Source organism: Pygocentrus nattereri, chromosome 15, assembly GCF_015220715.1.
Source record: "Pygocentrus nattereri isolate fPygNat1 chromosome 15, fPygNat1.pri, whole genome shotgun sequence".
Taxonomy (NCBI): Eukaryota; Metazoa; Chordata; class Actinopteri; order Characiformes; family Serrasalmidae; genus Pygocentrus; species Pygocentrus nattereri.
Window position 1 is genome coordinate 37,560,758 of NC_051225.1, and position 25,000 is coordinate 37,585,757.

Below are 25,000 nucleotides of genomic sequence, written 5' to 3' on the forward strand. Positions count from 1 at the left end.
TTCAGCTTTATCTGCTCATCTGAATCAGCCACTTTTTATCCCTTATTCCAGTGTCTGATTAGAAAACATAATGGTAACTTACAGCAGTTATCTAAACGTTGTTAGGGGGCCCCTTTGTGGCTGGAAGGGCCCTAAACAGCTGCTTATGTTGCTTATTAGGTAGAGCCGGCTGTGCATTGTAGTTAAAGCTCATTTATGCTCAAAGTTAAATACGGATATGGACGGAGTTTTCTGTCTGTATTTCGCAGTCATTTCATCCGTATTTGGGCACATTCTCTGTAACCTTTCAGATATGGGCGAAGTGGAGTTCCCTGGTGGCAGTGTAGCCAATAGTTCAAGCAAAACATGATCAGTTTCTCTCACTGAGTGAAAAGAATTCCAAATGTAACGGCCTCACAGGCCAGCATCAATCTACAGCGCTGCTTCTTTCATCACTTTTATAGTAAGTACATTAATACAACCTCCTCCTGTGTGTGTGTGTGTGTGTTTGTGTGTGTGTGTGTGTGTGCATGTTTGTGTGTATGTGCGTGTGTGTGTGCCTGTGTGTTTGTATGTGTGTGTGTGCGTTTGTCCGTGTGTGCATGTGTTTGTGTGCGTGTGTGTGTGCGTTTTCGTGTTTGTGTGCGTGTTTTGTGTGTGTGTGTGTTTGTGTGTGTGTGTGTGTTTGTGTGCGTGTTTGTGTGCATGTGTGTGTGTGTGTGCATGTTTGTGTGTGTGCATGTGTGTGTGTGTGCGTTTGTTTGTGTGTGTGTGTTTGTGTGCGTGTTTGTGTGCATGTGTGTGTGTGTTTGTGTGTGTGTGTTGACAACATCCGTTGTAAAAAGCGCTATACAAATAAATTGGATTTGATTTGTGCATGTGTGTGTGTGTGTGTGTGTGTTTGTTTGTGTGCGTGTATGTGTGTGTGTTTGTGTTTGTTTGTGTGTGTGTGTGTTTGTGCGTGTGTGTGTGTGTGTATGTGTAGGTGTTTGTGTGTGTGTGTGTGTGTGTGTGTATGTGTGTGTGTGTGTTTGTTTGTGTGTGTGTATGTGTGTGTGTTTGTGTTTGTTTGTGTGTGTGTGTTTGTGCGTGTGTGTGTGTGTGTGTGTGTGTGTAAGTGTAGGTGTTTGTGTGTTTGTGTGTTGTGTGTGTGTTTGTGTGTGTGTGTTTGTGTGTGTGTGTGTGTGTGTGTGTGTGTACAGTATTTCTGCCTCTCATTCTTCATGAATCTTCTGAAAAGATGCCTCTGTTTGAGCTCCACTACCCAGCACCCTCTGCTTCAGTGATGTCCCCCAGTTATTTGGGGAGTGTGTGAATGTGCTCATTTGGAGAGATCAGCAGTTACGCAGAGCTGACATACAGATGGAAAATGAGCGTCAGACTTTATAAAACTTCGTGTTGGATTGTTTAACTCAGCTGTGTGATAAAAATAAGATAAGTTCAATTTCACAGGGTGAACACATTTGACCTTGAAAAAGAGATCCACCCTTCACTTTTATGTTCCACTGCGTAAATTTTATGAACAGTCCTCTGCAAAAGTTCCTAATTTTTCTGATGTTTCTGAGGAGGTTAGATATAATCCACTTGCATAAAGAAGCAGAAAGTCAAAGGAAAAAAAGTGAAAAAGCAGGAGTTTATTAACAGCTGCTGAGAAAACGAGCCTCCTAACAACCACCTGGAAGACCTGTTGGACACCAAAACTATCCCCCATCAGATAATCAGCACTTAAAGCTTCCGTCTTTGAGAGAGAGGAGAAGATCAAGCTGCTTCAGATCTGAAAACATCCACAGGGGTTTCTGTCCATCCTTCCACTGTGAGAAGACCACTCAGCGCTGTGGGTCTGAAAGGACGTGTAGCTGATCAAGAAGAACCTCGCTGAGAAAAGGAGACGGACACATCAGACAAAGAAGCTGAACGATGGACTGACCACCCCAGAGCCCAGACCTCAACACCACTGAATGGGTTTGACTACTTCAGAAAATGATCAACCAGCTTCTGAGACTGAACTTTGGAGGCGTGTCTGCAGATTCTTTGAGGATCTTTGAAAAGAATGGAAGCTGGAATGAAGGTAAAGAGGGACTCACTGAACACTCACTAAATGGACTGAAGAGTGCTGCAGTGTTATAAACCCACCAAACATGAACAGACACGTTTGGCAAAAAGGACAGCATTAGTGACCCTGGTGGGGATTAAATCCACAGGCATGTGGGACGCCTTTGTCTGTCCTGAATGAGTCTTCCCTCTTTCTTAGGTTTCTCTCCTCTTTCTCTTTCTTCTAAGAGCCCTCATAATTTCCCTTTACACTACCAGCTTCTGTAAGGCTCTTATCGATGGCTGGTGTTGAGTTTCTGAACATTATCTCTCAATAGCTGCTTTGTAGAGGTTTGGCTGTAGTTTAATGGGGCTGTTCAGGAAGGAGCAGAAGAAACCTTAGAATGTAGCTGAACCTGAAAGCGACAGTCCAGTCAAAAATCAATTTTGCCCATTTTGTTTCAAATATACTTAATGAGTCAAACATATTTGGTGCCTAACGTTCACTTCTTTAGTTTTGCCCTGGAGCTACGAGGCTAGTGGAGCTAACAAGTAATGGAAGCTTATGGACACCAATTAGCATCAGGCCCTAAATCATCACGCACTCGCCTCACTGTGTGGAGTTGTTCATTAATCTGTAATAGGCTTGATTATGTGGTTTCTGACAATGTATAACACACTGTTATCTATAAATATGGACTGAATGTACTGGTGCTGCTGCTACTGCTGCTGTTGTTTTAGCTCTGCAATAAACTTTTGTTTTTATATAAACAGATTATTACCGCACATTTTGTCTCCTTTCTCAATGAAAATATAAACGATAGCTGGCATTTTTCCAGGCCAGTCAAGAAGCTTGACATAAATATAATTATTTAGCAAATAATGATCACTGTAATAATATTTGTCATATTTAAATACAATAATTTATTTGCTTACATATTCCAAATCATTTTTAAGGTAAAAAAAAAACAAATGACAGCCTGCAGCCCCCTAGCTGTACCGCCTTGGTCCACTAGGTGGCCTAAAGCTTAGTCTTTATGCTTCCACAGCTGTTCTGAAGTCAGTGGAAATTCAGTCGAGTCGCTGCAGGTTGGATAGTCTTAGAATTTGCCCAGCGCTATCATATAGAAACTGGCTTCCGCCACCATAAAGTATATAGGTTTTGCATAATTATGACTTAATATCTTATATTAATGAGACAATTTTGAGAAAAATGAGAAAATATGTCATAATTATGAGAAAGCAAGTCATGATTTTGAATTACTAAGTCATAATTGCGACATAGTAAGTCATACACACTTAAAAATGCTTCTTCAAGGGGTATTTTGAAAAGAAAATGGTTCTGTGTACAACCATCAAATCAAGTCAAATTTATTTGTAGCGCTTTTTGCCACGGATGTTGTCACAAAGCAGCTTCACAGAATTCCAGAAAAGACAGAGTTTTAACGAGAATGTAAAACCCCCAGGTGAGTAAACCAGGGGTGACAGTGGCAAGGAGAACCTCCCTCAGAGCTGAGGAAGAAACCTTGGGAGGAACCAGGCTCACCAGGGGGGTGACCCATCCTCCTCTGGTCAGACTACCTACAAGTGATTATACTACTAATATTAATAGCAGTAATATCTAGGAGTCTATGAAAATATCAGTGTAGGGTGGGCAGCTCGTCCAAGGCAGGTGGCGGTAGCTGGGCGTGGGCAGCTGCTCTGAAGTGGGCAGCAGGAGAGCTCGACAGTCAGTCGTCCTTCAGTGTCCGGCCGGACATGTGGGCAGGGAGATGGAATTGGTTTTATTCTGTTTGTTTGTACGTAAAACAGGGAATGTGAGCATTTCCAGATTGTGGCTAACGACTCCGGCAGATCTGACTATGACAGCTTAACTAACAGGAGAGAACCAGAAGGACACACAGACACGAGAGCACTCCTCCACAAACCTGAGTGACCGTGTGCGAGCAGCGGGACGACAGCACCAAAAACCATAAACACTCAATGCATTATTAAAATTAAAAAGGGTTCTTTAGATTGATGGAAAATGCATTGTAGATGCTTCTATATAGAACCTCTTTGAAAAAGGGTTCTGTTGTTGTTACAAGCTTAACATCGAAACACTAGAAGAATCTTTTCTGGTGCTGCATAGAACCCTTTTCAAAGAGGTTCTATATAAAACCATCAACAGCACATTCTTAATTATGAGATATTAAGATGTAATTATGAGACAGGATGTTATTATTATAGGATAGCAAGTTATAACTAACTATGTGGTTGCTTTGGTATCCCAGGTGGTTGCTAGGGTGTCGCTGGGTGGTTGCTATGGCATCTCAAATGGTTACTAGGGTGTTGTGATGCAGCCATTATGGCATTCCATGTGGTTGCTAGAGGGTTGGTGTTTGTTTGCTGGAAGTTGCTATGGCATCTTACATGGTTGCTGGGATGTTACTGATGGATCTGTGTCGTAATATTAGCTGGAGGCCGTATACAAGCATGCTGGTCATACGACATACAACACACTATTCAATGATCGATGTAGAAAATCTGGCAGAAAGATAAGAAACATTATGATATACTAAGTCATAATAATTGGAAACATTCTTATTATGACTTTCTAAAGAGTTAAACGTGGAAAAAAACCCTTTCCAAACTACCAGGGTCCCGCGCAGACAGTAGTGGTGTTTATGGGCAGAACAAAGGCCAGGGTTTGGTCAGGTATTATTACAGAGGAGCAGCAATGGAGAGAAAAGAGGAGACGGAGGGGATCGTATGATACTCTCCCACACACACAGACACAGAAGTGCTTTATCAGTTGTTATCATGGATGTTCAAAGTAACAAAAGCCATTGTTTTTGTTCACTAAACTATTCGGCGTGTGATTATAACATGCTGTTTACACGATTCCGGTTGATTAGAACATGTTCGGATTTCTTGCCCATGTGTAAACACACCCAGGACTTTTGCCTTGCATACAGTTTGGATACACGTGGTTTAGAAATCATGTTTCTTTAAAACTTACCAAAACTTTTACTGAATCGCTTTCATGTGCATGCAGAAAATGACCATTGGAGTTGCTTGACATACAAACGCAAAATACGTTGATACTAATTAACCCCTTCAACTCTTTGAGACCACTGGTGGTTCCGAAATGCGCTTTATCGTGTTCTTCATAACTAAGCTACATTCAAAAGGTGGGTGTTGTATTATAGCTGTCTATTATATATATACATATATACACGGTGGCGTGGTGGGTAGCGCTGTCGCCTCACAGCGAGGAGGGCCTGGGTTCGATTCCCCGGCCGGGTGACCGGGGTCCTCTCTGTGTGGAGTTTGCATCTTCTCCCCGTGTCTGCGTGGGTTTCCTCCGGGTTCTCCGGTTTCCTCCCACAGTCCAAAGACGTGCAGTCAGGCCAATTGGACATGCTACGTTACCCCTGGGTGTGAATGACTGTCTGTGTCTGTCTGTCTGCCCTGCGATGGACTGGTGACCTGTCCAGGGTGTATCCTGCCTTCCGCCTGAAGACCCCCCCGCAACCCTGAGGGAGAAGTGGCTTAGAAAATGGATGGATGGATATATAGTAAGTTACTATAGACAGCTTATATATATATATATATAAGCTGTCTATAGTAACTGTCTTTTTTCCAGTCAAACAGATGATGATGTCATTTTAAACCCTTATAATAAAAGGAGCTGAACTCTTTTCTTTTCTACTGAAAGTCGGCCCATTTTTCCACAAATCTGGGCCAAAAATTTACATTTATTTCATGCAGTTACTGAATAATTTGCCTCGTGATTTGGTCATGTTAATTCAGTTGGAAAAAAGCAACACACACACTGGAGAGCAAGTGGCAAAACAAATTTTGTTGTCTTAAGGTATCAGGTTTGCATAACATGGACAAAAATGAATGAAAGCACAATTCAGTGAATGAAAACTGATTGTTTTGATTCAGAGACTTTCATGAAATCAAATACATTGCATTCAAATGCTTCATTTATGTTCCATGAACGATTAAACTTTACGCTGAGGCAGCAGCCTGTGTACACTGACTCTACTCCACTTGATTGAATGGAAATGTGAGGCATATCTGACTTAGGGTCATACAACAGTACATTTTTGGATGCCTTGTTTACAAGGTGTAAATGAGATGTAAGTGACAGCGCCATAGAGGTTTTACAGGGCAGACGTGCTGCTGCAGCCAGCTCAGTATTTCACACTGCTTTCGCAGCACCTCGCTCTCAGCTCTGCAGCAGAGATCACCCTCGCATGTCCTATGAACCTCATGTCTTCAAAATGGTAACGTCAAATCATTTCTAATTTAATTCATTTGACCGTAATATTATGTCATATATGTAAATTTGCATCATTTCTTTTGGTTCTTTCATCATGAAACGTTCACGTAAAGTTAAGAACAGTTTTCAAAGTTTAAAGCAGGGGTCACGACCCAAATGTTCTCACAAAAATCAAACCGCCTTGGGAACCACAGCATTTTATGTCCATTTTACCATTTTGGCCATAAATGTGTCTTAGTTCATGCTCCTAGACTTTCTTTGTTCTGCTTGAAGCTTTAGCTCAGCTATAGCTGCTTTTCTCACATCTCTGTCAGGAAACTTTCCCACAAACGTAGAACAGTTTCTTCTAAAATGTTTCTCAACATTTGAATTATTACTAGGCTAAAGTCCCAGTCATTATCCATTGCATCTTAAATACTGCCTGAGCATTTGTCTTCTTTATATGTCTTCCAATCGGAGCTACAGCGCTACCAAAGTCAAGCTGCTGCTTCAATGCAAAATATAAAAGGCGCCCTGTAGAGCCAGTGTTTGATTTGTCCCTTCTGGGCTACTGGCAGTGCAACATGACGATTCTAAGATAATGAAAACACAGCGATTCATTCTTACAGGTGATTATACACTAATGGAATTTTTTGCTAATAGATCCCCCTCAATCATACACACTGCCCCTTTAATTCAGCACATAAGCATTTGATTTGAGCAGGAGAATGGTCCAAAGCTTTGCACACAGACTGTTCTAATTGATTATGATAACATTGATTATAATAACATTCATTCAAGTATGTGCTCACTTTTCAGCCATAATAACATTCTAAAATAATCTGACAAATAAAACAAATTCAAACAAATCTTGCCTAAATATTTCCTATATAATCACTGCTGTCTCTAACTGTCGTAGATGTGTGGGAGCTCAACTCCCTTAGCTTCATGGGTCCCACTTCATATTAAGTGTCTTTAATAACTGTGTAGTTACACAGGAATAACATGTGCAACAATACTGTAACTACTAATGTAACTACATGCATTTAGGCATGTAGAGGTGGTCAAGACAACGTGCTGAAGTGCAGACCGAGCATCAGAACGGGGAAGAAAGGGGATTTAAGGGGCTTTGAACGTGGCGTGGTTGTTGGTGCCAGACGGGCTGGTCTGAGTATTTAAAGAAACTGCTGATCTGCTGGGATTTTCACGCTCAACCATCTCTAGGGTTTACAGAGAACGGTCCGAAAAAGAGGAAATATCCAGTGAGCGGTCAGTTGTGTGGACGAAAATACCTTGTTGATGTGAGGGGTCAGAGGAGAATGGGCAGACTGGTTCCAGATGATAGAAAGGCAGCAGGAACTCAAATAACCAACCAACATCTCTGAGGAACGTTTCCAACACCTTGTTGAAAGTCTGCTACGAAGAATTAAGACAGTTCTGAAGGCAAAAGGGGGTCCAACCTTCTACTAGCAAGGTGTACCTAATAAAGTGGCCGGTGAGTGTGCATACAGAATAGTTTCAAGCTGATACAGGTTACAGTTTCACAGCGCCAGCAACAAAAATGCTGGCTAAATGTTAGTAAAGCTGGCAGATGCAGTGCAAGTAATGTCTTAATGTAGGTTATTACTAACTTCCTTTTACTGCTGGAACAATAAACTGCATTGACATTTTTGTTATTACCCTTGTGTAACTACATGAGAGAGAATCGGCTGTTACAACTATTACGATGCACTTGTGTGATTACATGAGGCAAAACTGAAGTTGATACACGTGTAATAACATAAGGTGTTCTGTAATCATCTGTAACAGTGACTAAATCCTTAGTAGTTACATTGTTGTTACATGTTATTACACAGTTATTAGGAACACTTAATATAAAGTGGGACTGCTTCATGTACTCCAGTATGATGGATTTGTAATGTCAAATGTCTCAACTCTATTAGTGAGTAGAGTAATCTACTTGTCTCAGTTCCATTATGATCCCTAACATTTAGTTCCTAAAATCTCTTTTAGGGTTTAATGCCATTCTGTTGCGTTGGTTAATCTCCTGTTTTGCTTTATCCTCTCAGGGCTTTAGCATTTTATTTTACACCAAAAGGATGCAAAACAGAGAAAAACAGAGTCGTACAGACTTCAGTTCCTCTGCGGGTAGATGCTGGAGGAAGTAAGAAGTTCCACTGCAACTCAGAAGGGGAGAAATTCTGTCTTAAAAAAGATTTCAGAGTGGTTTGGTGTGAAATTCTCAGTTTAGAGAAACTTACCAAGTCTGAAACGTTCACACTGATGGTGACAGGAACCAGGCGTCCACCTCCAAAAGCTCCCTCACAGAAAGTTCCTACATGCATGAAATGGTTATATCCTGCCTGATGACTGAGACGCTGCTTTACGATAGTTTTGAGACGATTTTGGCCTTTTAAATATCCATTGATGGGGGAGGGGTGCATGCAGAGTGTGGTTTGGATGGTAAATGAAATGTCTGTATATGTGTTGTAGTCGTGGTGACCCCTGGTTCCTATCACCACCACTGTAAAGACATCTGAACCATTTCACACCAAACGGCTCTGAATCACTGTTTACATCACAACAAACAAACTGTGCAGAAACGTTGGTGGAGTTCCACTTCAAGTGGTTTTAGAGCTGCTGTTTTGTACCCGTTGTTCAGGTTTTTGGAGTGGTACGTCATTAATTTTCTGCAATAGCAACACTTTTACTGCAGGATGAGTTTAGGATCATCTGCATCAGAGCCTTTAGAACCTTAGTCAGTTCTTTAGGACACTGAGCCGGTATTGCTGTAGTCGTCAATTAGCTCACAGTAGGTGACTGTATGTAAGCTGTGAACTGATGTGTCTCTGTTTTATTTTCAGATATTCACACCATTTGTTCTCCTCCGCACCTCACAGACGCACTGAATCAACCACGTCGGCGCTTCTGTTTCCAGAGGATCTGAGGCTTGTTTGTTAATGATGTGTAGCAGAAGGTCTTCAGACACTTCCCAACAGTCGGTTTATTCGTAATTTTCCAGACTGACACGTCATTCGATTGTTCGTTTGGTCCCTGAATGGCTGAAACACAGATCAGGTGAGATCTCCTGCAGTGAAGCGCTTGAGCTGATACTCACAACTGCATCTCAGATTAATTAGGTGGTTGGTTAGTGTAGTGGTTAACACCTCTGCCTTCTACACTGTAGACTGGGGTTCAATCCCCACCTGGGCAAACACCCTACACTATACCAATAAGAGTCCTTGGGCAAGACTCCTAACACCACCTTATGTAAAAATGATCAAATTGTAAGTCAAGTCAGCCAAATGCCGTAAATGTAAATGTAAAAATTAGAGTAGTTTGCAGAGGTGTGGACTCGAGTCATATGACTTGGACTTGAGGCAGACTCGAGTGATTCGAGACACGACGCGAGAAATTCGAAAGAGCCTTCTGACTCGGAAAGGCTCAGACCCAAAGTGGAAGAAAGAGTGAAGAGTCTGACTGCAGACCGGACTCTACACAGTCGATTGTTTTTCATGTAAATGGATTCATTTCCTACCATAAATCCGATAAACAGCGGCGTCATCAGATGGCTGTTATTGTGCTTTTGCTTGGTTCATTTTACTTCGGAAGACAAGAGAAACATTAGAGCTCCATAAGATGGAAACAAGCAAATCATCAACAGCATCAGTCATCAATGCGCCCTCGCTCAGCACTTAAACTCTTGAAACTCGCCTCACGAACTGACCGCTTTCCCCACGGTGGCATAGCTAAAGAAACACAGGTCTCTTTATTCGACTGATTTTAACAGCTTCTGCAGGGAAAACAAACACTGCATTCACCACAAGACTGAAGGTGACTTGTTTATCGCCAGCTTTGTATTGGAATTTGTTGTTCCACCTTAAATGGTGCAGCTTTTAAGCATTTAAGGTGGAATCGAAAATTCAAGTAAGAAGCGGCTGGCAAAAGAAAGTCAAGTTCAGTTCCACACATTCATCATTTTATTGACTTTTATGTAAACTTTGTTTATCTTGGTGATTTTGTCATCTAAATTCAGTTCAAACTAGCATCTGTTTTTCGTGGGCTGACCTAGTTTTTCTTTTAATCTTATGCGCTCATATAATTTGGGCATATGAGTTTTTTTAATTTAACTTCAGGAGTACTTTTAAAAGTTCTATTCATAGTATAGTTGCACTGCTCTTTGTGTATACAGCATGTTTTTGAACCAAGTTTATTTATTAGTTTTTAATTACAAATACGTTAATACAATTGTAACAATTGCTAAAGCTTCCAAGAACCCCCCCACCCCCCACCCTTTCCCTGAAAAAATATAACCTAAGAGACAATAAATAAATAAATAAATAACAAAAAAAACCATATACGTTTAAAATAAACAACTAATAGATAAAATACACAAATATGCCTAGTATCTGTGTGCGCAGTGTTTACAAATAAAAATTGACAATCCCAGCAGAAAATGCTTGTTTATACCTATAGTTACATTAAAATTTATCTACATACAATCACACCAACACTATACACACACGGACAGAGAAACAAAACACACAGAATAAAAATAATAATGACATAATAAACAATGATAAAATGATAGGGGCTAAAATCAGTATATTTTAGTACATTTCCTATAAACTAACAGTACAGGAGGGAAGACGCCCCTAAGGCACCGTAAAGTTCTCCCAACAATTTGTTTCCAAAATTCCTAGTAACATAACCTGATCATTCTACTGGAGATTAAAACTTCCGGAACTCAGAGACTCAACATGACTAAGGAAAGATTGCCATATCAATAAAAATCTCTCTGTTGACCCCTTAACTGTATTATTATTATTATCTTTTCCAAATGAATAAAATACACCATGCCCCTTATCCAGCGCGCCAACGTTGGGGGGTTGCCGTCTTTCCATTTAACCAAAATTTGTCTTCTAGCTACTAATGTGGCAAAAGATAAAAGGCTTAATTTGTTATTGTTTAAAATAGGATTTTGTGTTACCACACCAAATAAAGCAAGGGGGGCTGACAATTCTAGTTGCTTATCAGTGACAATGGAAAGCATATCAAATATTGATTGGCAGAAAATTAAAAGTTTAGGGCCATCCCAGAGCAAGTGACGGTCACACGTTGTATCAATATTGGGATTAATACGGGACAACTTAACTTTGGTCCGGTGCAGTCGATGAAAGATTTTAAACTGCATAACTTTATGTCTCGATATACATATCGAAGATGAATGTATCCCCTTCATCATCCTTGACCAATTGGACTCTGTAATTTCTATAGTTAGATCTTTCTCCCATTGATCCTTAAGGGGATTAAGACTTGTCATGCTTTCTGTCATTAATAAAGAATATATGTCCCCTACCCTTCTTGGATAAAGCGATGTCCTTAATTGAATCTAGAAGTGTATCTTGGGGCTGTGAGGGGAATTGACTTATATTCGAAGATACAAAACTACAGACCTGTAAATATCTGAAAAAATTTGTCCTGGAAATATTGAATGTCTGAACAATCTGTTCGAAAGGTGCGAGTGTATACAGCATGTTTGTCATGGTTATCTGTGTACCATGGATTTTGTATTTTAGTTGGAAGGGTTAAATAAATAAATAAATAAATTAATTAATTAATTAATTAATTAAAAATACAGCCATATGCTGCTAACATTCTGTCATTAAAAGGTTATAGTACTGTTATACCGTTGATCTGTGTTTTGGCCTTAAATTAGCCGAAGAATTCACACTGACAGGTTTAGGACTAAGATTAGGACTATTGACTTGGGACTCGATCTGTACTGACTCAGGACTTGAATCGAGACTCGACTCTCTTGACTTGGGACTTGATTAGAGACGAGTGTCAAGACTTAAGACTTACTTGTTGCTTGCAACTCAGTGACTTGTTCCCACCTCTATTAGTTTGTGTACAGTCAAATGCAAAAGTTAATTTGTTAATTTGTTGATTTTTTCTAAATGAAAATATGGCACTTTTTTTTGCAAATTTTAAATCTCAAATTAAAATTTTCAGTTTTTTTTTTTTTTTTTTTGCGGAGTTAAAAACAAGTTTGATGTGTAAAGACACATTATAATTACAATAAATACAGAAGGCAAGATGGCTAGTGTTTACAGTGACAGTTTGTGGTTGGGAAATGTAAACACTGGCCACCGTTCGTTTCCACCTTGTAGTACATAAGCAAATCCTTGTGATGACTGGAGAGCAGTGAGAAGTCAGGAAGAGAACCGGTTCTTCTGAACCTAAGTATCCGTTACTTTACTGAAAACAACACACTGTCTTTACCTTTCTCTGTATTTATGCTTAATTGTGTTTATTCTGATGTTATAATGGTGTTTTATTGGCAAAAAGTCAATTAATGCCTGAAAACAATATTTTTGCACAAAACTGTATGTGTATGAATTTAAGACTCAAGGGTCACATTACAGAAACCTCTTATCTTTTTGTCTTAAGATCTGACAGGTCAAGATAAGATTCTTCACAAATTGTATTACAGAAGCAAATGTGATTTTAATTAAAGAATCTTATTTTACAGCATCTTATCTCAAGTTAGGAAATCTTAACTTACTGTATTGAAGTCAACATGTAGCTTTTTGTGTCTGTTTCCTAGCAATTGACCATACACACAAATTGAAACATAAACAGGTAATCGAAGTAATCAACCAGACAGCTACAGTTACCGACGCAAAAAGGCCAAACAAAACTAAAATGCTGCAAACTTGAAGACTTTAAGAATATTGTGAGAGCGCCCCCTGCTGTTTATCAGAGCATCACCACTCTCCAGTTTCAGTTTCCATTTCCCAAATGCTTTAGCCAAGCGCACTAACATTATTCCTCCTAATAAACAGACACACTTTCAGCTCTGTCTCCTCATTATTCACCACCATCACTGTAATATTTCATCATCCACATTAACATATGATGGTAATAAGAGCGACGGTGGAGATCGTGAGTGCAGCGTCTGAGATTTTTAAAACACTGTTAGAAAAAAATCACAAGTCAAAGAAATTCCACCTCTGCATTTAACCCATCCGTGAAGTGAAACACCACATACACACTAGTGAGCACACACACACTAGGGGACAGTGAGCACACTTGCCCGGAGCGGTGGGCAGCCCTATCCGTGGTGCCCGGGGAGCAGTTGGGGGTTAGGTGTCTTGCTCAAGGACACCTCAGTCATGAACTGTTGGCGCTGGGGATCGAACCGGCAACCTTCCGGCCACAGGGCCAGTTCCCTAAACTCCAGCCCATGACTGCCCCCGATTTAGGATGTGTGTGTAATACTGTTTTCTTATCTGGAGTTAATGGACGGCCCCTGGTCTGTGTAGCTGTTATATTTTGTCCATATTCAGTCGAATGTGAATATGTTTGTGTTATTTCAGCCTGCCAGCTAAGCTCATAAATGGCGGCATTGCCGGTCTGATCGGAGTGACCTGCGTGTTTCCCATCGATTTGGCCAAAACTCGACTTCAAAACCAGCAAAATGGGTCTCGACTCTACACCAGCATGTATGCACACTAATAACTACTGAAGATTGAACTTTAGTTTATAAAGTAGAAGTTTTTATTTATTTAACTGTTGGTTTTTGTGTTTTGGTCTACAGGTCTGACTGTCTCATCAAAACCATCCGATCTGAGGGCTACTTCGGAATGTACAGAGGTACAGTTTCTGACCACAAAGCCACTCTTGTCTGGACATTTTTGAGTGATGGTCCACTCACAACCCAGTAGTGATGCTAATACCACCACTGTGTCTGTTACACTCATACCAGACACACTACCATGTCAGTGTCACTGCTGTGCTGAGAGTGGACCCCCACCCAAAATGGTTCTTTAAATTGATGGAGAATGTCCTGTAGTTCTATAATAGCTCTATAATATAGCACCCTGACATCTCCCACTGCCTGTGCAGCGCTGTACCGTTCTCCCCTGCTGGACCTTGCGGGTGGTGAGCCCACATGGTCCCCCTATGTTGCCTCTTCGGGCAGAGCCCGGCCGGGTTACGTGGGCTGCCCGGCCACCAGGCACTCGCCGGGGGACACTACCCCCAGGCCTGGCTCCAGGGGTAGGTCCTGGTGACCCTATCCCGGGCAGGGTACACGGTTTTCTGTGCCCGTTTTTCATGGAGGGTTTTTGGATCATGTTAGTCTGGGTCTTCACTCCAGACCTGTTTGCTCTGGGAGACCCTACCAGGAGCATATTGCTCCCGGCAATCTTAGCTCTGAAGATCCCTAGACCACACAAGCCCTTCCGTCACGACAAGGCCCCGAATGGGAATGAGCTGGAGGAAGTTGCGGGGGACAGGGTCATCTGGGATTCTCTGCTCTCCCAACTGCTACCGTGACCCTATCTGGATTAAGGCCGATTGACAACGACGATGATGATGAATATAGCACCAAAAAGGGTTTTTCTATTGTCGCAAGCTTGACATCATAACAACAACAGAACCCTTTTTTGCTCTATAGAGAACCATTTTCAAAAAGATTCCATATAGAACCATATACAACACATTCTCCATCAGTCTGAAGAACAATTTCACCATGTAAAGAACCCTTTAAGCTTGCTAATGGTTTTTGAGTGTTTGTGGTTCTATATAGAATTTTTTAAATGTTTTTTTACTATAAACTTGTATTTATGCAGAACTCTTGAAGATCCATTTTTTTTAAGAATACATGTCTTAATTTGTTAAAACAAATGATTGAATGTTTCAGTAGTGACTGTTTCGGGAGTGACAGTTTTAGCTCATTTTGAGCAGAACTGAAAAATGATTAGAAAGTGCTCCTTTAAACAGTTCTTCACACATGAAATCAGCTGCGAGGAGTTTCGTTTGTACTGCCAGGAGTTTTGGCTGTACTGGAAGTTGTTTTGGTTATACTGGGAGGAGTTTCAGTTGTACTGTGAGGAGTTTCTGATGAACTGGGAGGAGTTTCTGTTTTGATTGTACTGGGAGTCATTTTGATTGTACTGAGTGAAGTTTTGGATGTACTGGGAGGAATATTGGTTGTACTCGGGGTGTTTTGCTGTATTGGGAGTTGTTATGGTTATACTGGGAGGAGTTTCAGTTGTACGGTGAGGAGTTTCTGTTGAACTGGGAAGAGTTTCTGTTTTACTAGGAGGAGTTTCGTTTGTACTGTGAGGTGTTTTGGCTGTGCTGGGAGTTGTTATGGTTATACTGGGAGGAGTTTCAGTTGTACGGTGAGGAGTTTCTGTTGAACTGGGAAGAGTTTCTGTTTTACCAGGAGGAGTTTCGGGTGTACTGCGAGGCGTTTTGGTTGTACTGCGAGGAGTTTCTGTGGTACTGGGAGCAGTTTCTGTTGTACTGGGAGTGGTTTCGGTTGTACTGGAAGTGCCTTTGGTTGTACTGGGAGGAGGTTCAGTTGTGCTGGGAGGAGTTTTGGTTGTACTGCGAGGAGTTTCTGTGGTAATGTTAGGAGCTTCTGTTTTGATTGTACTGGGAGTGGTATTGCTTGTACTGGGTGGAGTTTCGGATGCACTGGGAGGAGTATTGGTTATACTGGCGGTGTTTTGCTGTACTGGGAGGAGTTTCAGTTGTACAGGAAGTAGTTTGGTTGTCGAATGTGTCTGTGAGAGACAGATGTGTTTACGCTGCTATAACATGTGACTCAAATGCGTATTCCTGAAGTGGTCCGAGTGATTATTAGTATCTCTGTTAATGTACTGAGTTTAAACAGATCATAGTATAATACTTAGGAATATTGAAGTTCTGAGTACTTGTTTAAGTTTTTTACAGTGGGATTGCAGATGGTACAAATGTGGGTGTTTCTAATAAAGTGGCCAGTGGCTCAGTTCTTTTCTTTTTCTCTGCTGTAGGTGCTGCAGTTAATCTCACACTCGTTACTCCAGAAAAAGCCATCAAACTCGCTGCCAATGACTTCTTTAGATATCATCTCTCCACAGACGGGTAAGAGAAGCTCATTAAGTCATTATCGATCAGTTGGCTTTACAAAGAGAATCCAAACATTTTTGGATGAGATTCCTCAGCTTTAGCTTGAGGACTGGAATACTGCAAAAACATCCTTGCAGTCCTTGCAATGAAAAACTATTATAGTATTATACTGTATGAAGAATCTCTAGTGTCACCACCATCACTGTAATATTTCATCATCAACATTAACACACGATGGTAATAAGAGGAACGGTGGAGATTGTGAGTGCAGCATCTGAGATTTTTCAGATTTTTCTATGCCTTTTTACCTATTCTTTCTCTTATCTTTATCACTTTTCACTCTTTCTCTCTCTCTCTCTCTCTCTCTCTCACTCCCTTTCCTCTCTATCTCTCCCCCTCTCCCTCCCTCTCTCTTTTTGTTTCCCATTTCTCTCTGTCTTTGTCTCCCTTTCCCCTCTCTCTGCATTTCTTACCTCTCTGTGTCCCTTTTGAGAGAGAGAAAGAGCAGCGAGCGAGTGAGTGAGAGAACAAGTGAGTGAGTGAGCGACTGAAGGAGTAAGTAAGTGAGTGAGAAAAAGAGCAATGGAGTGAGTGAGCATGGGATTGAGTGAGTGAGTGAGGGAGCAGGAAAACAAGTAAATTATAGGCCCACTGCTTGATGTGCTTCACACTCACAAATACTCTCTCTCTCTCTCTCTCTCTCTCTCTCTCTCTCTCTCTCTCTCTCTCTCTCTCACTCTCTCTCTCGTTCTCTCTCTCTCGTTCTCTCTCTCTGTCTCTCTCTCGTTCTCTCTCTCTCTCTCTCTCTCTCTCTCACTCTCTCTCTCGTTCTCTCTCTCTCTTTCTCTCTCTCTCTCGTTCTCTCTCTCTGTCTCTCTCTCTCTCACTCTCTCTCTCGTTCTCTTTCTCTCTTTCGTTCTCTCTCTCTCACTCTCTCTCTCTCTCTCATTCTCTCTCTCTCACTCTCTCTCTCGTTCTCTTTCTCGTTCTCTCTTTCGTTCTCTCTCTCTCTCACTCTCTCTCTCTCGCTCTCTCTCTCATTCTCATTCTCTCTCTCTGTCTCTCTCTCTCTCATTCTCTCTCACTCTCTCTCTCGTTCTCTCTTTCGTTCTCTCTTTTGTTCTCTCTCACTCTCTCTCTCTCTCTCTCATTCTCATTCTCTCTCTCTGTCTCTCGTTCTCTTTCTCGTTCTCTCTTTTGTTCTCTCTTTTGTTCTCTCTCACTCTCTCTCTCTCATTCTCGTTCTCTCTCTCTGTCTCTCTCTCTGTCTCTCTCTCTCTCGCTCTCTCTCTCTCATTCTTGTTCTCTCTCTCTCTGTCTCTCTCTCTCTCTCTCTCTCTCTCTCTCTCTCTCTCTCTCTCTCTCTCTCTCTCTCTCTCTCTCAGAAAGAAGCTGTCGTTGTTGAGGGAGATGATAGCTGGATGTGGAGCCGGCACCTGCCAGGTTAGTGCATCCTCCGTTGTTTTTTTTTAAGAATTCCCAATTCCCACTGTCTCTGTCCCCTACATCTCACATATCTGTTTCACCTGCTCGTCCTTTGCTGTCAGACTCATGAAAGTTGTAAAAATATTGCCCTTATTTATCTTCCACAACACAGAAAGTCAGCGTTTAACTTTAAAAGCAGGTTCTGGGAGCTAGACTGTTGTAGGCTTGTTGGGCCTGGCAGGTTAACAGTGTGGATACTGGTGTGTTTGTGTGCAGGTGATTGTCACCACACCGATGGAGATGCTGAAGATCCAGCTGCAGGACGCAGGGCGGATAAGTGAGCAGCATTAAAGTCTTCCTCCATTCTCTCCTCCACCATCTCTCTGTACGAGCGTACAGCACTGACTGTCATGACTGTCAGTGACAGTCCAGTGACAAATCAAATATACACGAATTTGTAGGCATGTTTGGTGTGTGAAGTTTGCTTTTTTAGTTTCGCACTGAAGATATGAGGCGAATGAAGCTAACAGTATTTAATAAGGAAGCTTAAACTCCACCAATCAGCACCGTGCAGACTGCAGGCCTTAATCATCACATCGCACAGCAGCGTGTCAGAAACCACAAACAAGCATTTAAGCTGTTTGAACTTCTCTTCGGATGTGTGCATTAGATGCCCAGAGGAAGCTAATTGGTCAGGCTGCAGCTGGGGGTGGAGATGCCGGGGTCAGGAACCTCACCGGCCTGCAGATCACTAAAGAGTTGCTGAGGAAGCAAGGAATATCAGGACTGTACAGAGGCCTCGGAGCCACACTGCTGAGGTACGAGTGAGGGAGTGAGTGAATGAGGGAGTGAGTGAGTGTGGGAGTGAGGGAGTGCGGGGATGAGTGAGGGGGTAAGTGAGTGAGTGATTGAGCAAAGGAGTAATGGAGCAAGTGAGTGAGGTAGCAAGTGAGTTAAGGAGGGAGCGTGTGAGTGAGTGAATGAAGGAGCAAGGGAGAGAGTGAGTAAGTGAGCGAGGGACTGTGGAGGCAAGGGATTGGGAAAGGGAGGGAGCGAGTGAGTGAGGGTTTAGTGAGTGAAGGGGATGTGACTGAGTGAACATGCAAGTGAGTGAGTGAGCAAGTTATAAGTCCATTGCATGATGTGCTTCACACTTAGAAATACTGTACCCCCCCCCCCCCCCCCTCTCTCTCTCTCTTAGGGATGTGCCTTTTTCTATCATCTACTTCCCCCTTTTTGCGAATTTGAATGATTTGTGGAAGGGAGATGTTGAGGGTCCTGCTCCGTTTTACTGCTCCTTCCTGTCCGGATGCCTGGCCGGAAGTACAGCAGCTGTGGCTGTGAACCCAGTGGATGGTAAAAACTCCGACATCCGCTCAGTCCATCCTGTCTGCGCATGTTCTAGGGAGAAAGAATTACTGTAACCATTAAATTCAGTATAGGTGTAGATAGTGAGCCTACATAAATCTGTGTTCAGATGATATGGCCACATGATATGGGCGTAAAATGTGATGTTTGTGTGATGGCTTAGAAAATGGATGGATGGATGGGACTCTACTAGAATAGTCGTGCATGCTTTAATGTTTCACATTATTTTTCTCATACTGTACATCTCTATTCACCCTCTGTCTGAAATGCTCTGTTAGAGCTCCTGTGTCTTTAAGCCCCACCTCCTGATGAGCCTAGTGTGCTCTGATTGGTTAGCTAACCCACTTTGTTCTGATTGATCGGCTGCTACAGTGGCATCCTGCTACAAGTTCCATTACACCGTTTCTGTCTTATCCATCAGAGTGTGATCCTAAAACTCCAGTAGAACCAGTTGGTAGAGCCGCACTGTTAGGCACCAAGAAGAAGCTGACTGTTCAGGCCGTGGTTGCAGGGTAGAGCTGCCAGGGGTCGTTCAGAGGTCAGGAATCCCACCCACCTACAGATGACAAAATAGCTGCTAGGGACTATAAATGTACAGAGGCCTCAAGGCCACTCCCACTGAGTGAGGGAGCGTGTGAGCGAGCAAGTGAGTGAGAGAAGGAGCGAGGAGGCAAATGAGTGAGCAAGAGCGGGAGTGAGTAAGTGAATAAGGAAGTGAGGGTGCAGAGTGAGTGTTGGCTGTTCTTACATGATCCAGAGCTGATCATGAAAGTTGGGTAGAACCAGTTGGTAGAACCGATCCCACCATCGCAAACTATATATATATATATATATATATATATATATATATATATATATATATATATATATATATATATATATATATATATAAGGCATATTATATATATATATAGTACTGTGCGAAAGTTTTAGGCATCTAAGCCAATTTTTAAACAGTTGACCTCAGCAGGGAGTTTATCACAATATACATCACATTCAGAATTCAAATAAACAGAAAAACAATAAAAAGTAACAAGAATTTCTTGGGTCCATATTTTTCCTGGACACCTTCACAGCTGCCACAGAGTCTCGTTAATATCATCAATTACATCATGAGCTCAATTTACTGAGCACTGATTGGTCAAACCAGGAGCTGCTCGAGGAGAGGCTTGGAGATGGGTAAACAAACACACTCACATCCAGAACATCACTATATATATATATATATATATATATATATATATATATATGTATGTATATTCTCAGCAAATAAACACAAACTACACAAATAAATAGGTTTTGAAAATGTGTCTTGGGTGCCTAAGACTTTCACACAGTGCTGTATATGTATACCCAGAGAAAGAGAGAGACCTATAAAGATGACTAAACATATTTAATTCCTTAAGAAAGTTTTTAATGATGCACGTTTGTTGTGACAATAGCCATTACTGATTTACCCATTTTATCATAAACCCTGAGAATCATCATTGATTCTTAATTACATTGCTCGAATTATGTGCACACACACACACACATATATATATATATATATATATATATATATATATATATTCAGTAGAACAGCTCATAACAAAGTGTTTATTGTGGAAACTTAAATCGCACTAACAATACCAGTACATTTTAGCCTGCATCCCTGCTATATACACATGATATTATGTTTTAATATTAGAAGAAAGACTATCCTGACTATACTATTATTATTTAGGTGTGTAAATATACTGTATGTCTCTTATACTATTACTTATGCATATATACTACACATAACAAAATACTATAATGCTCATTTGGTCTCAAAACGAATGAATGTGTGTTTTGCTGCAGTTGTAAAGACACGCTTACAGTCTTTGACCCGCGGGAGTCAGGAGGACACTTACAGTGGAGTGATGGACTGTATCAAGTAATATCTGCTTATTCTTTCCTGCTAGTGCCTCTCCCTGTTTCTCACTTGCTGTTCTCCTTTACAATTCTCTCACTTCTCTCTCTCTTTCAGTAAAATCCTGAGGAACGAGGGTCCCTCAGCCTTCCTGAAGGGGGCGTACTGCAGGGCGCTTGTCATCGCCCCTCTGTTCGGGATCGCTCAGGTGGTTTATTTCCTCGGGGTTGGAGAGTTCATCCTCAGCGTCCTGCCTGGAGCATGGCACTGAAGCTCGATTTGAACTGCATCACTGATCCACTGCTCTGGCCTGCTGTCATTCTTCCCTGTGGTTCTTCATGCTTTATAGCAGAACCAGCAGCCAGGCAGCTTGAACTGAAGCCTGAAGCAGTGGAAGGAATTCAACAGTGGTGAATTGGGCCTATTAGTATTAGGGCCTATTAGCCTATCGCAGTGGCAGTATGCTTTAGCTTAGGATGTTTGACAGTTTGGGTTATAAGTTTGTTTCTTTTTGCCATCTTTATTATGTTTTGCTTTGAGTGGGCGCAAGCTTTATAAAGAAGTGCTGCATTGGTCGTTAGACCTGAACTCTCATTCTGTGGGTGTAATCTTGCTATTGTTTCATCTCGATTGGAAAAAATATGTGTGACCAAAACAGATGTGGCTCACACTGCACTAAGTACACTACACTCACAAAAACAGATGGTTCTTCAAGGGTTCTTTAGAAAAAGACACTCAAAGAACCTTCTCTATGATTATCTTCAGATTGATGGGGATGTGCTGTATATAGTTACAAAAAGCATGAAAAAGATTCTGCTGTTGTTAGAAGGTCAAGTATGTTTTGGTACTATATAGAACCATTTTTAAAAGTTCTATATAGAACTACACTATATTTCCAAAAGTATTCATTCACTCATCCAAATCATTGAATTCAGGTGTTCCAGTCACTTCCATGGCCGCAGGTGTATAAAGCCGAGCCCCTAGGCCTGCAGACTGCTTCTACAGACATTAGTGAAAGAATGGGTCGCTCTCAGGAGCTCAGTGAATTCCAGCGTGGTACCGTGATCGGACGCCACCTGTGCAGCAAGTCCAGTCGTGAAATTTCCTCACTACTAAATATTCCACAGTCGACTGTCAGTGGGATTATAACAAAGTGGAAGCGATTGGGAACGACAGCAACTCAGCCACGAAGTGGTTGGCCACGTAAAATGACAGAGCGTGGTCAGCGGATGCTGAGGGGCTTAGTGCGCAGAGGTCACCGACTTTCTGCAGAGTCAATCACTACAGACCTCCAAACTTCATGTGGCCTTCAGATCAGCTCAAGAACAGCGTAGAGAGCTTCATGGAATGGGTTTCCATGGTCGAGCAGCTGCATTACATCCTGCCTTACATCACCAAGCGCAATGCAAAGCGTGGAATGCAGTGGTGGAAAGCGCCGCCACTGGACTCTAGAGCAGTGGAGACGTGTTCTCTGGAGTGACCAATCACGCTTCTCCGTCTCTTAATCCACTGGACGAGTCTGGGTTTGAATGGTACTTGTCTGAGTGCATTGTGCCAAGGTAAAGTTTGGTGGAGGGGAACGAAGAGCAAACCAAGAGATTTTGGACAATTTCATGCTCCCAACTTTGTGGGAACAGTTTGGGGACGGCCCCTCCCTGTTCCAACATGACTGTGCACCACTGCACAAAGCAGGTCCATAAAGACATTAAGAATGGGATGTCGCTCAAGTTCATATGCATGTGAAGGCAGACAACCGAAAACTTTTGGCACTATAGTTTATATAGATCCTTTACATAAAGAACACAATGTCTCCATCAACCTGAAGAACCATCTCACTATGCAAATAACCAATTGGGTTGGTAATTTTTCACACCACTTTTTATGTCTTTAGGCATTTACGTCTCACAAAGATCCAATCCCATTTCTTATTTTCACCCCAACCCTTGTTTTTAAGGGTCACTTTGCCCCTTGGAACTGAGATACAACTGGTAGTGGTTGAAATCTTCCTCTATGAAATGGGACCCTCAAATAAAGAGAGCATCACTTCATTAACAGCTACTAGCGCTGTGCTGTAGGCGACCCTGCCCGTCTGCAGGGACAGCAGAGGAGGGGAACGTTCAGCTCCTCACTGCTGGGCTTTAGTTACATTTAGGTGCATCATACGCCTTCAAAGAGGGGGGAATTATTTATTATTGCCATCCATAATTCTTCAGTGATATGAGGCTGAAGTCAGATATTCGTCTGATTCTTATTCGAATTTTCCTGTATGACCTCAAATGGTGCAGCAGTTACATTTTGGTGCCTCTGGCTTCATAACTGCTGGACTATTTTAGGTGGAATGGTAAATTTAGCTAGCTAGCTACCAAGACATCAGCATACGACCAGTAATGTTGAAGATTGCTATGATGAAAAGCTCCATAACACTAACAACATTAAACTAAACTAATACAGTGTTAATCATAACAGAGAAGTGCCTCTGAAAAAACATTTGGAGGGCCATGTAGTCCTAAATCTTCGTCCTACCCCTCTTAAAACGTAGGGCTAAGGGCTAAGAGGTAGGGGCGAAAGGTAAAATGGGATTGGGACACAGCCTCAAAAAGAAGGTATGGCTTGGCCTGATCTTCAAATCAACATAATACTGATGAAAACATGATGACAATAGTACATATTTCACTCACATCCTTGGAAGATGCATGAACTCTTGACTGAGTTCAGTTTGAATTCTCTTTCAATCATCAGATTCATCTGCTCAGGGAAGGGGAGCGAAGCACAACCCACCCATTTTTTCCACACATTGTGTGCAATTACATGTTTCCACCAGAGAGGTTATTCCCCAAAACTTACATTAGAGTGTCTTTAAGCTTGTAACAGACATTAACATTAATATACTGTATATTTTACCTTATTTAAAGATCAATCTGAAATCGAAATAGGCTTTTAGTGCCTTGTTAGTTCATGTTCTTGGACACCGGGGGCAGTCATGGGCTGGCGGTTAGGGAACTGGCCCTGTGACCAGAAGGTTGCCAGTTTGACCCCCAGTGCATGACTGAGGTGTCCTTGAGCAAGACACCTAACCCCAACTGCATGGATAGGGCTGCCCACCACTCCGGGCAAGTGTGCTCACTGCCCCCTAGTGTGTGTGTGTGTATTCACTAGTGTGTATGTGGTGTTTCACTTCACGGATGGGTTAAATGCGGAGGTGGAATTTCCCCGTTTGTGTGATTTAAGCAAAAAAGTATGACTTAAATATTAAGCATGATTCATCATAAAATGTCATTTAAAAGGTTAAATTCCATCCAACTGTAATGACTCTTGCATCACTTCCGAAGCAGCCTCTTATTGATTACATCACGAGTTATGATTTTCATACTTCGATGCCTTGGCATCAACAGTGAACCTGTTGGAAGATATATATTTTTAATCTTTGTATTTTTAAGAGTTGTAAACCTTTCTAAAATCATGAATTGCATTAGTTATGTAATCATAATTCTAATTAACACTAACACTAGTAAACATAGATGCCTCTTAAAAAATATTATGTACTGTAGTTTATCAGATGGATGCATATGCACTCTTTTGAAAACGTTTTTGTTGATTTTCTACATGAAAATACATGAACACATCCTCTACAGAGAACATAAATATGGATTTTTTTCTGCAACTTTTAGAGCACAGTTTAAAATGTGACAACCTTTATACAGGTAACATTTTTTCTTTTTTTTACTAAGAAATTCAGCAAATATACAATAATTGGTTGTTAGTTTTACCTGCAATTCACAATTGTTTGCACACAACGGTAAATATACGCTGTTCATATATCACAGATCAGTGTGTATTATGTTATCTTTAATATTCTTCATATTCACAGAGATATTTTTATTGTAATCAAACATTGTGCAATGTCATACATATTGATGCATTTCAGGTGCACAAATTTATCACTTTTCTAATGAGTATGATGGACATAGTCTGGAATTATGTGTTAATTCAGTCATTAAAATCTATTGATTAATAAGTCATGTTTAATGCAGTGTAATTTCTCAGTCTGGTTTTGCCTTTTAGGCTTCAAGCACTTTTTAGTTGCTCTAATTTTGATGTTTGGGGGTAATGAACGGGTTTACACTCACTGAGCACTTTATTAGGTA

The 25,000-nt window shown here is 41.4% G+C and overlaps 1 protein-coding gene across 4 annotated transcripts in view; it reads left to right on the forward strand.

Moving 5' to 3' along the window:
- Nucleotides 1–21,803, forward strand: part of slc25a22b (solute carrier family 25 member 22b) — a 23,360-nt gene extending 1,557 nt beyond the window's left edge. The window contains exons 4-14 of one of the 4 annotated variants that reach the window (XM_037545145.1): nucleotides 291–442; nucleotides 9,127–9,340; nucleotides 13,645–13,770; nucleotides 13,866–13,921; nucleotides 16,093–16,183; nucleotides 17,554–17,611; nucleotides 17,870–17,930; nucleotides 18,264–18,411; nucleotides 18,795–18,949; nucleotides 20,804–20,879; nucleotides 20,973–21,803. In XM_037545145.1, coding sequence (XP_037401042.1) covers nucleotides 9,321–9,340; nucleotides 13,645–13,770; nucleotides 13,866–13,921; nucleotides 16,093–16,183; nucleotides 17,554–17,611; nucleotides 17,870–17,930; nucleotides 18,264–18,411; nucleotides 18,795–18,949; nucleotides 20,804–20,879; nucleotides 20,973–21,126 — 945 coding nt within the window. In that variant the 5' untranslated portion in view covers nucleotides 291–442; nucleotides 9,127–9,320 and the 3' untranslated portion in view covers nucleotides 21,127–21,803. Of the gene's footprint in view, nucleotides 443–9,045; nucleotides 9,075–9,126; nucleotides 9,341–13,644; nucleotides 13,771–13,865; nucleotides 13,922–16,092; nucleotides 16,184–17,553; nucleotides 17,612–17,869; nucleotides 17,931–18,263; nucleotides 18,412–18,794; nucleotides 18,950–20,803; nucleotides 20,880–20,972 lie in introns of those variants that run through there. The other 3 variants (XM_017718142.2, XM_017718145.2, XM_017718143.2) reach the window with 3 other exon arrangements.
- The last annotated feature ends 3,197 nt before the right edge of the window (nucleotides 21,804–25,000 follow it).